Source organism: Canis lupus, chromosome 7 (assembly GCF_011100685.1).
Source record: "Canis lupus familiaris isolate Mischka breed German Shepherd chromosome 7, alternate assembly UU_Cfam_GSD_1.0, whole genome shotgun sequence".
Lineage (NCBI taxonomy): Eukaryota > Metazoa > Chordata > Mammalia > Carnivora > Canidae > Canis > Canis lupus.
This window is the reverse complement of record NC_049228.1, coordinates 16,156,914-16,172,124: the sequence shown is the minus strand read 5'-3', so window position 1 is coordinate 16,172,124 and position 15,211 is coordinate 16,156,914. Positions and strand designations below refer to the sequence as shown.

At 38.1% G+C, this 15,211-nt stretch overlaps 1 protein-coding gene across 2 annotated transcripts in view; it reads right to left on the bottom strand.

Annotated features, from left to right (window-relative positions):
* Positions 1–374: 374 nt before the first annotated feature.
* The window catches only part of DHX9 (DExH-box helicase 9), a 58,953-nt gene continuing 44,116 nt past the window's right edge, over positions 375–15,211 (bottom strand). For both annotated transcript variants that reach the window (XM_038542247.1, XM_038542248.1), the window contains 13 exons: positions 14,746–14,846; positions 12,585–12,798; positions 12,347–12,441; positions 11,972–12,045; positions 10,679–10,831; positions 7,939–8,099; positions 7,038–7,149; positions 6,281–6,442; positions 6,041–6,168; positions 4,663–4,892; positions 4,185–4,300; positions 3,273–3,473; positions 375–937 (listed from right to left, as the gene is read on the bottom strand). In XM_038542247.1, coding sequence (XP_038398175.1) covers positions 571–937; positions 3,273–3,473; positions 4,185–4,300; positions 4,663–4,892; positions 6,041–6,168; positions 6,281–6,442; positions 7,038–7,149; positions 7,939–8,099; positions 10,679–10,831; positions 11,972–12,045; positions 12,347–12,441; positions 12,585–12,798; positions 14,746–14,846 — 2,114 coding nt within the window. In that variant the 3' untranslated portion in view covers positions 375–570. The remainder of the gene's footprint in view (positions 938–3,272; positions 3,474–4,184; positions 4,301–4,662; positions 4,893–6,040; positions 6,169–6,280; positions 6,443–7,037; positions 7,150–7,938; positions 8,100–10,678; positions 10,832–11,971; positions 12,046–12,346; positions 12,442–12,584; positions 12,799–14,745; positions 14,847–15,211) is intronic.

The window sequence follows — 15,211 nt, the reverse complement described above, 5'->3', positions numbered from 1 at the left end:
AACTTGGGAAAAAGTCAAAATGTTCAGCCCTAGGTCAAAAGTTTTATTCAGGGATCAGAGGTTCATGGAAAATTGTGCACTGACCAGTATTTACTAGAAGAACAACAATTCCATTTCAAGGCTATTTATTCTAAATACAAGTAACAGTATCACTTGGTATACTTTGAAAAACAATACAATTCTTCCTGTGATGCATAAAACTAAGATGTAACTGGCATTGCATAATTATTCTAATGTGTAATGTCAACAATGAACTACATGACCAGTATTTGGTATAATACTTTATTTTCTATTGTATTAAACTAAAGCCAAGAAAATATCAAGTTAATTTTAAAGGCAAATCTTTACTCCTTAAAGAAAAAAATACAAACTGGTAGTTTCAGAATCAGTATATTTTACATAATATAAACAAAACCACTAATGTATCTATATGCTTGGTTTCCTTAAACTATAATGAACCACAAAATGGGTGGAAAATGGGTTTACTTACTGGCATCAAATAAACAACTTGGGAAAACAGGTTGCATGCATTTTTTAACTGTCTATGCATAGGCACTGACATAACAAGTTTTAATAGCCACCACCTCCTCTTCCTTGTCCAAAGTAACCACTCCCATAGCCCTCTCTGACACCCCCTCGCTGGAATCCCCCAGAACCTCTGTAGCCTCCTCCACTAGACCCTCTATAGTCTCCTCCAGAACCACCTCTATAGCCACCACTGACAGCTCCTCTATAGCCTCCGCCATAGCCTCCCCGATAGGAGTTGGAGCCACCAGCATAGCCACCGCCACTGTAGCCTCCGCCACCAACATAGCCTCCACCACCTCCATAGCCTCCGCTGCCATAGCCTCCACCACCATAACTAGAACCTCCTCGTCTATATCCACCTCCATTGTCGTATCGAGCCATCTTGGGAGGACGTGGACCATCTCCATACCTAGGAAAAGTACAAAATCACCACTTTAGCAAAGCATCCTTAATACATCTCAACTAGTCACAAAGCATAAACATTTAGTCATATTTGAAAATTTAATACAATAAAGGAGATGAAGCCAAGTGCACAAATACAAAAAGAAATAAAATCTGACTAGAAATAAAATTCTCCACAGAAGAATGCATCGACTGTAACCATCTGTTTTTCTAAAATTCTTTTTTTTTTTTTTTTTAGTCTTTTTTTTCAATTTTCACTTATTTATGATAGAGAGAGAGAGAGGCAGAGACATAGGCAGAGGGATAAGCAGGCTCCATGCACCGGGATGCCCGATGTGGGATTCGATCCCGGGTCTCCAGGATCGCGCCCTGGGCCAAAGGCAGGCGCCAAACCGCTGCGCCACCCAGGGATCCCTCTAAAATTCTTTTTGGTTCATTCTCAAAGATCTTACATTTTGACAGTAGGTCCTTACAGCTTTAGATGGTTCACTTACTGAGCCTCAGCTATACAGCATTCTACAAAAGCAGTAATATGTAAGAGGCTCCTGGAGTTGGCAGTTTGATCTTTATCACCAAGTACTTTTTTGCATTAACTCTGAAATATGTTTTTGAAAAATGCCTGTGATTTATTTACACCTAGATCTGATTCATGTGGCAAACAAAAAAATGAGGTGTAATGAAAAACTGCATAAATCAAGATGTCTCACTTGTTAACAACTCCAATTCAGCATACCCTTATTCTTCCTATGCAGTTTTTCTTAAAGACTAACACTATGAAATTCACAGCTTTTCAAGTCAGAAATATAGCTGGGATCTAACTTCACTCCTTCACCACTCCTCTGTTCCCACCCCCCATTTCAATCCATCACCCATTCCTCCCAATTGTCCTACAAACCTGTCTAATCTACTCTTTCCCATTTCAATTCTCCCTACTGTAAATTCAAGCCACCATTATATTCATGCATCCTAAACTCTGATATTTATCCCATCCTTTGTAGGTTCTGGAATTTTGTCCTTCAGGGATTATATGTGAAGCTTCCTTAATCACCATCCTTCCTGCTGAAAGTAATCTCTCCTATTCTAAACACCTACAATTGTTATCTACCCATGACACTTCTTTATCTTTCTTTTTGAAGACTGTCCTCAATAATTCTATATATCTGACCCACTGGGAGAGCAAAGTATACACAATAAATAAGTGTGCTGTTTTAGAAGCTATTTACTGCCTTAGTTTGAAATCCAGTCCTACCATTCACTGGCTGTATAGCCTTGGATCTTAATGTCTCTGTGTTAGTTTCCTTACTCATATTAAAGGGGAAAAAGATCTACCTACATCATAGATCAAATGTTAAAATGAGTTAATATCAGAAAAGCACTTGGCACAGTGCCTGGTACACACTGAATACTATGTGTAAGATTAATAAATTTTAAAAAGTAAACTAGTTATAGCAAAATGGGACTCAGAATTCAAAAAGGACACAGTTCTATATAATAAAATTATTAACAGTTTATAACCAAATGCAGTAATGATCCTTGAAAGGAAGATCAAAGAATTATTCTTGGATGATTAGAAAAATTTTAGTATGTTTCTAATATTAGATAGGTTAATATTTAAAATTTTGGGGTGTGATCATGGTATTGCTATGTGCTTAAAAGATGCATGAAGTATACTGATGTAAAATGTCCTAAGCTCTGCAACTTAGTCACAAATGATTAAGCAAAAGTAGGTGTGTGCACACACAAATGTATAAAAGCAGGTGTCACAGAATGCTGACAATTAGTGAGTTTAGGTTCTAAGACTTTATTGGTGTTCACTGTACTACTCTTCTGCCTTCTCGGCAGATATCAAATATTTCCAAATAAAAAGTTGTAAGCAAAGAAAGATTAAAAAGGTGGAAAAAGTCAACCAAATAAGACATTTTAAGAATTAAGAGAAATTTCACACTTAAGATATTTGCATTCTTGCATTCCCCTACTAAGATGAACCTTGAGGCTTTTCATTTGAAGAAGCTCCGATTTAACCCCTCAATCAACATTTTTTCATTGGAGAAAGCAAAAGAGTACCGTGGAAAGAGAATGGTTTGGGCTCTGTCACTTTCCTGTCATGGGACCGACCCTGGACTTTCTCTGACATGCACTGATACAATATACTATTAACACAGACAAAAATTAGTAACACCCTTTTTTCTGAATGTGTTAACCCGCATTAAATCTCATATTCAGTGTTTGTCTAGAATTTTAACGTAAATAAACAAGGCCTCTATTAGCTAACTGTGAATTTTAGGCCAGTGTAAGATTACTGTCTTCTGCTTGGTTCAAAGAGATGTTACTGTGGTACTCACCGTGTACTGCCAATCATGAGGTTGATACCAGCAGCTGAGGGCCTAGAGATTTGGCGAATCATGTTTAGCATATGTTCATTAACAGGGTCCAACTGGCTGATGATATTAGGCTGTTTGGTTACTTCAACAACCAGAGCTTCCATGGCTGCCCGGAGAGCAGTGATACAGGCAGCAGCTTCATGAGATATTTGCAGTCTGATCCTAAAGCAAAGAAAAATGATAAGGTACAAGAAGGGTATATATAGCAAAGACTACTGTCTCTCAATTTCACACATGGTTAAGTGATGGAATAAATTAAACTTCTTACTAAGTACCAATACTTTCAACTCCTGCAATGAACCCTACTTAGGCAAACACAGGTATGAAGAATGGTAACAGTTTTTAAGATCCACTGCTGGCTACTGGCAGGTATTGTAAACCAAGAAGTCTATCCAGCAAAATATTGTAAGCAATATAGATCATTCAGTTTCCAATAAAAGAATGAAAGAGACTCACATTGCTGGAGTTGTCAAGAATATGACTGAGCCTACTGACTGGTCAACTAAGATCTACTCCCTTTTTGTCAAGTGCTTACTACATGTTTACCAGTAGTCTCTAACCAACATACAGAGTACATGAAAAGGTACCCAAGTTTCAAGTAGATTCCAATTCCCTAGGGTAATATTCATGTGGGGCAGATGTAGCTTCAATGCCTATGCAATTGCTTCCACTGGTATGACTTACTATCAAGTATGAACTGTACTACCAAGATATACCACTACTCTCCAAGAAGAGACAATGTTATAAAACACTTCATTTCTGCCATGAAATTTTGTCATGTTTATTCCGCAAATAAAGTTAGATTAGCAGCTAAATCCCATTACACCTCAATTCTAAGAATGTGGTTTGAAGTTCACATCTGAAAATCCATACCAGTCATCTACGAGCACGATCTGCCCATCAGACTGGACCTTCTTGGAGGCAAAGAGAAGCAACTGCAAGGGAGTGACTAAGGTCATGCCCTTAGCAGAGATGGCTCGGGTTCGAATCTGCAGATGGAAAAGGAGGCAAGAGGAAACAGATGACATTCCAGGTTGTCAAATGCCATATAATTTATTGAATTATGCTTTAAAAATAAAAACTCACATTCCCACCGCGCATTAATAAGTAATGACAATGTAGATTTCTAATGTAAATTTTTCTTTTTTTTGAGGTTGGGGGAGAGAGAGGAAGAGTGTGCTGGGCAGAGGGAAAGGCAAAGAATCTCAAGCAGGCTCCATGCTCAGCACAGAGCCCGACACAGAGCCCTGAGATCATGACCTGAGCTGAAATCAAGAATTGGATACTTAACATACTGAGCCCCACGCAGGCGCCCCTCAATGCAAATTTTTCTAAACTAATCTTTTCTTACCTTTTCACCAAATACAAAGAAGGGAGATGGGTACTTCATGTCTTGGCTGCTAAAAGGACAATTAACAGACGACTTGTGGATAAGGGCATTACGCCCTTCAGTGGTGAGAATCTTTCTTTTTTCCTTATGATAGCACACATTAGGGTACACACCAAAAGCCAGAAGAGAGATAACAACATCCAAATTATTATCTGGTCCAGTGTTAGTAAACACTTGGGTCAACAAGCAATCTGTTAAGAGGAATGGGGTAAAAATATCAGATTATCTGGCTAATCCTCGGATTGCATGTAAACTTAAGAAAATTAGGACTGACTCCTTCCCACCTCTTTTTTCAGATTTCCTGTCTTCTCAGAACTTTTGCACCCATATTTTAAGTTCAAGGAGAAATTCTGAGTCTCCACAACAAAAAACTAAAATACTTACATTCTCTTATAGACTCAACCATAAGAGTTGAGTAGTTGAGTGTTTACTTAAAGACAAAAGCCAACTCCTCACTCAGGTTATCATCTACTTGCTAAAAGTGAGCCAGACCTAACAGGTGAGTAAAGTGGAACATCTACTGTTCCTCAGTAGCTGTTTTTTTTAAAGACAGAATGACAGTTCAAGGGGAGCCCACTGGAATGAGGGCTGATGTTTCCACCCACACTATGCTCTTTAGAAGTACTTCCTCATGGTTGAGAAGCATGACAGTGACCACTAAGAACATGGATATATTCTGTGCTGGACAAACCTAAGTTCTAGTCTCATCACTTAACTGAATGAGTTTAGACAAGTAATTTAAACCTCTGTGTTTCCTCTTCTATAAAACAGAGTAATATCTGTATCTTGGGATTATTGTGAGGATTCTATCATATAAGATATGTTCTTCCTTTTTTCCTTTGATTTTGACTTAAAAAATTACAAATTTAGTCCATTTACAACAGAGGAAAACATTTGTCTAGTTACTTAGATTATATCCTTTTGAAATTTGCCATCTTGCCCAACTATGTTCTCTGTCTCTCAACTATAATACAGCTATGTCCAGTTGTGTGCTTCAATTCCCAACTTTAGGAAATGACGCTCTTTTAATATAGTTGGAGAACAAAAGATTAAAAGCTCAACTAATATAAGAAATAAACAGCTAAATTACTCTCTCTCCATCAAATATCAAAGCCTCCTTACTCTCCAGCACACTTAAAGGCACTTAAAATTTAACATGGTAAATTTCATGTCTAAACACAAATGTGGGCAGAATGATCAATCACTTGACAAAACACTATTTGAGGTTATTCAACGAACACAGGGTCTAAAGTCTGAAGCTAAAAGACACTGCACTGTCAACGTGCACATGCTACATAAATGTCACTTTAGATAGATCCTTAGAATCTGAGAGTCATACCTTCTGGAAATCCAGAATTAATCAGAATCTCTTTGAGCTGAACTTTGGCTTCCCAGGTCATTCTTAGTGTAGCCATATTGAGTCTCTTGTGCTCACAAAAACGTATCTCTGCTTCTTCTCCACCCATTCTAAAATAGGTAAGAGTCATTTTTTTTAAGAGTCATTCTCAAAGCCCCAAAACACATTAGAAACTAAAGAGAGTTCTCACAGCTTTATAACTTTCTGCTTTCAAATGCATACCTAGCATCATCCCAAGCCTGGAAGACCGATAAAAGGGCCACATGATCAGAAAATCTGTTTCCAGCAAAATTTCGATGAATATAACCCAGTCGCTTTCCTTCACTAATGAAAGGCTCCGGAAAGCAGGTTGCAGCAGAGATGGTACAGACGGCGTCTCCCACACTGAAACAGACAGGAGAATTCAGCCTCATACTTTCTTTCCAGCAGTTCACGAGCCATACTGTCACTGTGGGTCAGTCTTTACTGGCTATGATACTGCTTTATCAGCACCAAGACTGGCTTAACAAAGAACTTTTACAGTTGCTCCCTCCAGAAGCAGAAAGAGAAAAAAATGAAGGAGCTCTAATATTAATGGATGAATATTTACCATAAATTATGACCAAGTATTTTATTTTTCCTTTCCTTATTCTCTTCCCCATCTTCTCAACTCTCTTAATTAATCTTCAAAATTTCCTGATAAAGTATACCTGTTTTCCTAGTTCCATTTCTCTTTTAAAGACAACCACTTACGCTCCTCAGAGGAACTGTGCTTCCCTTTTGAGAAACTTGTGCTCTTTCCCCCAACAAGCTGAGCCCTGGTACCCATCTACTGGTATCATGCATTCTCATTTCATACTTTGCTTAATATCTGAAGTATGCCACTTCTAAGAATTTAATTTTTTCTTCTGAGCCCATCCTGTTTTTTATGGCAAGGGGAATAAGATCCTGAAATTGTTTTTCTACCATTTAAGTATCAGCAATAAAACAAAGCACTTACTAGAAAATACATCCCATTATCATCATTTTGCCAAAACGAGGCTCAATGGGGAGTTTAGCCAGGATTCGTCCCAGAGGAGTCAACTCATCATTGGCATCTAACGCATCAAGTTCTGTGGGGAAATATTTCTTTATGAGCAGAAACAGTAATGAACACTCCTTTAACTGAGGCAAAGATGAAAAATTTAAGGTTAATTGAGTTTTTAATATTTGTCAAGTCAACTGCCAGCACCATGCCCATAGCCAATAATTCTCTTTACTCAAAAACAGAACAAAACCAAATTCTGGAGCACCTAATAGGGAGAAGGTACTAGAATTAGGTCCTGTAAGCTGTAAAGCTTGAATACAGCCCATGCAAACTCTATAGATAAAATAAAAACTAAAATAACAGCATAAGTACATATGCCCTAAACAAGTCTCATGCCATCTACAGGTAATTTTTAGAGAGAAATGAGATGCGAAGAGCCAAAGTCTAAATAAAGTTCATATAGCAGATGAGTATTGGATTCAAAATCAGATTCCCTTGGCCAATGTTCTTAGTTTTTCCCATGATACTACACCACTTCTATGACATGATTAGAAAATACAAATAGAGATTTTAACAGATACACATAAAATACTAGATAGTGAGTAATTCATATTCTAATTGTTAAATACTGGTGAAGAGGTTTGTGGGTTTTTTTTTGCTTTTTTTTTTTTACCAAAAGAAGACTCATGTTACTCCTTTCTTACCCCATGTTGCTCATTTTATAAAACTGACCACACTAAATACATAAGGTAGCACTGGAAGTCTTACCACAGCCTGCCAAATGTATCTTGATTCATCTGTTACATGTTAGTTGCCAGGACAAGACAAATGGCATAATTAACACGTGTTAGGTAGGTTCTGTGTTTATAGGTACCTCTAAGGGTATGCTCTGCTTCGATCACAGCATCCAAAGGTGGAGGTTCAATCGCCTTGGCCAGAAACTGGCCAATTCCTCCCAGACGCAGAAGTTTTATGCTCAAAGCAATTTCGTGTAATGGTGTTCGGAACATCTCAGGTGTCATATGGGTTTCAAGTCTAAGTGAAGAAAAGCAGAAAATAACCATCCACTCTTGTATATACATGTCTGTTTGACAAAATCTTTGCAGAGAGATAATCAGGTTTATAGAGCTCTCCTTCCCTCACCCTTTTATAATTAACAAAAAATGTTTTGTATTTACCACAAAGACTCTCTGGACAAGACCCTTTTAACTGCTTGAGCAGTGGTTTACCACTTACAGCTTGATAGTATTTTTGTCTGAAGAGTGAAGGAGGATGAAAAAAAGAATTCTTAATGTTATTACCCATACCTATGACTTCAGGTCTTGCCTGCTGACAAACCTGAGTTATAAACAATGGCTAAGAAGGGAGAGGGTGAGGAGACAGGCAAAAATGGGTGAAGGGGAGTGGGAGATACAGGCTTCCAGTTATTGAATGAATAAATCACAAGGGTGAAAGGTACACCCCAAAGAATATAGTCAATTGTATTGTAAAAGTGTTATATGGTGACGGATGGCAGTTACACTTGTGGGAAGCACAGCATAATGTATAGAGTTGTTGAATCACTATGTTGTACACCTGAAACTAATGTAACATCAGTTATCAACAATACTCAAAAACAAACACCTCTCACCCCCCCCACCCCTAAATGGTAATAAGACTTTCTGTGGAGATTTGGGCTGATACTAACATTTCCCCACAATCACCTTCCCTTTCTGGTTCGTAAAATTTAGTGCCACCAGAAAGATTTTACAGATCATCTAACCCTTAAAAATTTTAGTAGTAAGTTACTATTACAAATTAATATTAACAATGATAATAGCTAACATTTACTGAGAGCTTACCATGTACCAAAGCACTGTTCTCAGTATTTTACATTATTAACTCATTTAGTTCTCAAATCCTGTGGGTTAGGTATTATCTATCTTCCTCTTTCAACTGAAGAAACAAAGTTAAGCAACTTGATCTCACTTTACAAAATGGGGAAAGAGGTCTACAAGAGTGTAAATATTTAGGTTTACGTGATATAATAGGTATAAATGGTATTAAAATCCAGGTCTCAATTTTTTTTTTTTTTTTTTTTCTAACTAGGGTCTATGCCTAGCAGGAGCTCAACATGATGGGGCTTGAACTCACAACTCTTGAGATTGAGACTTGAGCTAACATTAAAAGTTGGCTGCTTAACCAACTGAGCCACTCAGGGGCCCTCAGTTCTCTACATTTCTAATTCACTTCTTGGCTATTCACTGTTCATGATGAAAATTCATGGAACAATTTACAGATGATTCCAACACTGCTGGCAAGACACTTAAGTCAGCTTAAATAAAGTTTACGTAAATGCAGATAGCAAAAAGAAAAAAAAGCATATAGTGTTATCTGTTTCTTATCCTACAGAGAAAAGAACAAAAATCTTTACTATGGGTTCATGCCATTACTAATTAGTAGGTGATTTTCACTAAGATGTTCAAGTACAGCACTTGTTTCTTCAGTTCAAAGGACAATCTAGGGCAGCCTGGGTGGCTCCGCGGTTTAGTGCTGCCTTCCGCCCAGGGCATAACCCTGGAGACCCGGGATCGAGTCCCATGTCGGGCTCCCTGCATAGAACCTGCTTCTCCCTCTGCCTGTGTCCCTGCCTCTTTCTCGCTCTGTGATCTTAAAAAAAAAAAAAAAAAAAAAAAAAAAAATTTCAAAGGGCAATCTAACCTTTAAAAAGTAGGTATCTTCCAAATGTTGCAGCCAGTCTCCTGAGCTAACTTCTGATGCTCAAATAAACCCACATTTACAATTTACCAGGGAGCCATTTAAGTTACCAGGACAAAAACAAGTCAAAGTTTCCTTGGTTTCTCTTCAGTGCATTATATACACATTTGGCCACCTAAATTAAATCTGTCCCGCAATTCTTTATTGTGATAAATATACACATGTAGAAAAGCCCTAACTCTATCTTATAGTTAATCAGTTAAAGCTAATGCACACACATAGATCTTCAGAAACATATAACTATGCATCTTATTAAACCTGGAGTTCAGGGCAGCCTGAGTGGCTCAGTGGTTTAGTGCCTGCCTTTGGCCCAGGGGGTGATCCTGGAGTCCCGGGATTAAGTCCCACATCAGGCTCCCTGCATGGAGCCTGCTTCTCCCTCTGCCTGTGTCTCTGCCTCTCTCTCTCTGTGTCTCTCATGAATAAATAAATAAAATATTAAAAAATAAATAAATAAATAAATAAACAAACAAACAAACCAACCTGGAGTTCAGAGATAAGGATATTTTTTTTAAATCAACAAGTCCCAACCACAAACATTCCCCAAAAGGCATACAGTATTTTTTAAAGTACAATAAGTTAACCATTCTGTAAGTATCAGTAATCCTAAAGTGACCTATGTGGAGCCAAAATAATGATTTGTAGTAAGCAGGAAACAGTATCAAACATGCAAATCACTGACAATCTCATTCTTGGACAATCTTGTTTTTTAAGCCAAGTATCTATCCTCCAATATATGTAACCAAAAGCATTTATGTGCTGAGTTTGTTAAGTTCATAGTGGGTAGATTGGGGGGATATATTCTATGAAGGGGTAAAAAAACAAATCTGTAATCTTGATTCAAGAATTGGTCTTACCTCTCAAAACGAGCTCGGCTACAGAGGTGAAAGCAGAATCCAGGCCGCACGCGGCCAGCTCGTCCTTTCCGCTGCTCAAGGTTTGTTTTGGATGCCCATACTGTAGCGTAGTTGGTCATATTGTTGTGAGCAGTGAACAGCTTCACTTTCTGCCTAAATAGGAAACAGTGGCTAATTCTAAGATTCACATGTATCACCAGTACATAACTATGGTATTTCCACTAGAGGATGGATACTTTTCAGGTAGCTATGCTGACATGAAGCCTGAGCAACAGCACGAAGAATGGTCAACCTCCTAAGAAGCAGTTACAACACGTCTGTGCCACTTACCAGCTGGACAGGTCCTGGACAAGTTACTAACCTTTCTGTGCCTCATTTTCCTCATCTGAAAATGGCTAACATACTCTTACTGACCTCATAGGGTTTTTATTTATAAACATTAAGTGAGTTAATAAATGGAAAGCATTCAAATAGGATTTAGCACATATATTTAAGTAATCAGTAATTACTCAAGCAAAATTTATTTCAAAATTTTGTATAACCTCCAGCATATCTATGATCTAAAAGTTAGGTGATAAACCTGAGTATGTGGCACTTCTGATGACCTCACCAACCAGTGCTCACACAGTTCTGCTGAACCCCTAAGGCAACCTCAGAATCCTTCAAAGTTCCACATAGGCAGCTGGCACTAAATGACTGGAATTGGCACAGAAGAGCTGCCTGCTACTCACCATTCCTATAGTGGGCACTGGTAGATCTTTCTCAATTACCCCGGGAGGCTGAGGTACTATGTAGAAAGACACAGGGCACAAGCTGGCCAGACAGAACAAAGTTTTGACTTTTCTGTCCTCTCTGTGTATCAATTACCATGTAATTGTGTACTTTTTATCCCTACATAATGCATCCGTGTGTATTTCCCCGGCTCATTGCTTTATCGAATATGAATCCTTTTAATTCTTGAGTGAATGTCCCATAGGTGGGATATTTGTCATAAGATAAATATTGATCATCTTTATACACTGAACAGTATACCACAATATGGCTGTGATCAATGGAAACACCCAATGAGAAATGAGCAAATATCCACGAACAAGAGCAGTGGGAAAGCTCAAAAGTTAGTGCTAAGCTTGGTCACTTTCAACACCAAGTATTAGTAATTAGCCTATAACCAAGTATATATAGTCACAGTATTATAGACACTACAGAACACAGGATTTCAAAAAAAAAGGTGTGATTTTTGAATGGAACATTCTAAAGATTTATTCTAGGCAAATAGGTTCCTTGGAAACTTACTTGCAAGAGTCAATGACATAAACAACATCATTTATGGTAATGCTAGTCTCAGCAATATTTGTGGACAAAATAACCTGTGAAGACATATTAAGAAAAATTATACCTCAGAAAATATTTTCCTCTTACACACTTAAAAGAATCATTTGCTCATGTAACAAATGATGAGAATTCCAGGAGCATTAAAAAAAATTCACCCACTGCCTAATAAAAAACTTACTTATTACTATTAGTAAGCTCAGAAAGAGAAGACCCTTTCTTTCCCTCCTCAATTTAGATGAATTACAATTTTGAGGGAGGTAGCTCTCTGAAGGCCTCTAATACCTGTTTAATATCAATGTAACTTCTAACCCCGTAAGTGTAAATGTTTATACTTACCTTGGTAACTCCCGCTGGTACTGGGTCAAATACTTTGCGCTGTTCCTCTCGAGGAATCTGAGAATGCAGAGGTAGAATCTGATACCTGTGGCTTCCTATAACAATAAGAAAAGGTTAAGGCCAAAAAATAATAGTCTATTTGAAAACTGCTCTACATTATGCACATTTTAATTCAAATATTGACACAACACTACATTTTTTCACATGCTGCCTAGGGCACAAGCAAAAATACTCATACCAAAATCTGGATTCATCTCCAAATGCTTCTGCATAGTATAAATCAAATTCCAGCCAGGCAGAAAAACCAACACAGCTCCAGGAACATTAAGGGTCTCAATGTACTTAAGTAGAGCTTCAATGAGTTCAAAAGGAGTTTCCTTTTCATTCAACTGAGCCATGCTCATCTTTGTCTCTGGACCATATTCATCACCACAGATCAGGTTGCAATTTGCCTGCAAATAAATAGGAAGACATATTTTGAATTGTTTTAATTACTACAGTTCACGAGCTGTCTCTAGATTTGTTCTTAACATTCAAATAACACCTAATGCTCTTATTAATTCTGCTGATTAGTCATATCTGGCATATAGAAGAAACAATTTCCAAAAATGTAGAACCTACTACATGTTGAGATACTGAATTTTTCTCACGACCAGTATTTCCCATAAGCAATGTCTAAAATTCAAGCACAAACTCTTAAATTTGACTCTGAAACTTCTAATGGCTTCTTCTACCAAGTCCATTTCTCTTATGACCATACTCCACTGGTTTCTCAAAAATATTCTTCTAATTAATGAACTGCTCCTATAAATCCTGCCTGTGTATCAATTAACTGCTTTATCTATACACAAAACCTGTGTAATTCCCAAGTTCATCACATACCAAATTTTAATTCTATTTTTTTTCTTTTAAAGATTTTATTTATTCATGAGAGACACAGAGAGAGAGAGAGAGGCAGAGACACAGGTAGAGGGAGAAGCAGGCTCCATGCAGGGAGCCCGATGTGGGACTTGATCCCGGGAATCCAGGATCATGCCCTCGGCCGAAGGCAGGCACTAAACTGCTGAGCCACCCAGGTGTCCCAAGTCCTTTAATTCTTAAATCACTGTCCTGTTGGCAGCTTCATTTGATCATCTATTTCCAAAATAATGTGGTCTGTATTTTCTAAAAAGTCTGCCTTAGGGGCAGCCCAGGTGGCTTAATGGTTTGGCGCTGCCTTCGGTCCAGGACGTGATCCTGGAGACTCGGGGTCGAGTCTCACGTCGGGCCTTCTGCGTGGAGCCTGCTTCTCCCTCTGCCTGTGTCTCTGCCTCTGTGTCTCTCTCATGAATAAATAAAATCTTTAATAACTAACTAAATAATAAAAACATGCCAGGTTCTTTCCTATCAAATTTTGCATTGCTGTTTCATGGTCTGTTCAAATTTCCATATATAAGATGTCTTTTTATATTATTATTGGTCCACATCTCAAAATAAGTGTCATTTTCCTTTATGGTCTTCTTAGGAAATCCCTCATGACTCCCTGGTTTAATACTCTCCATCTGATGCCACCACTACACAGGCTCTATAATCTAGGAGGGGAACTGCTGTTTCGAAAACTTTATTGTACATATCATTCAAGTGGAGATTTTGTTAAAATGTACAGTGATACAGTAGATCTAGGGTGGAGCATAAAATTTTACTTTTCTACCAGCTTGTTAGGTACTGTGACCCATGGAAAACAAACCCTTGTAAAATTGGGAATTATTTCTAACCACATGTGGCCTTTAAACATCTCTTTCTTCCTTTTTCTTTTGACTTTTATCTAGAGAGGATTTAACTTGTAATATGAAAAAAGCTTATCACCCGACATGGAATCCTTTGGAGTAAAATATATCAATTAAAAAAAGACATGAGGGATCCCTGGGTGGCGCAGCGGTTTGGCGCCTGCCTTTGGCCCAGGGCACGATCCTGGAGATCCGGGATCGAATCCCACGTCAGGCTCCCGGTGCATGGAGCCTGCTTCTCCCTCTGCCTGTGTCTCTGCCTCTCTCTCTCTCACTGTGTGCCTATCATGAATAAATAAAAATTAAAAAAAAAAAAAAAAAAGACATGATAGTCACTTTTTAAAGAAGTTTTTTAAAAAAGATTTTACTTATTTATTCAGAAGAGACATAGAGGGGCAGAGACATAGGCAGAGGGAGAAGCAGGCTTCCTGCAGGGAACCTGATGCAGGACTAGATCCCAGGACCCCGGGATCACGATCTGAGTGAAAGGAAGAGGCCGCTCAACCACTGAGCCACCCAGGTGCCCAAGAAAGTTTTCTATAATGCTAACTCACTGCATGTTTTTACTAAAATCATTGTTTGTGATAATATCAATTTGTCACTAATGAAAATTTTCAATGAAGATTCACTTACATCATCATCCTCACCACCATCGTCTTCTTTATCTTTCTTCTTTTTGTCCTTTGGTGGAGGAATAAAGTGGGTCATCTGAATACAGTCTTCCAAAAAATATTCTGCCAAGACAATCCAGTAGGTAAATATCATTCAAAACTCAAAATTACCTTAAAACCCTTCAATCTGATTCTTCATAAATAGCAAAAAATTCCAGTCATAATAAAAAACCCTTTTTTCCAAACTCAGTGTTCCAATAACTTGGACTTTGAAAGAAGGTGAGATATTTCTCCTACATGGTCCCCCTAAGCCAGATAGGGTACCCTCTGTATACAACACTCAATCATTTGTGGAATGTCTACAAGGTATACACTATGTATACACTGTATACACTATGCCAATACACTCCCAAGGTATGGCAGTTAGGCAAGGAAAGAATGTGTATATGGTAACATACTGTAACCCATCCTTCCTCTATCAGGATGCA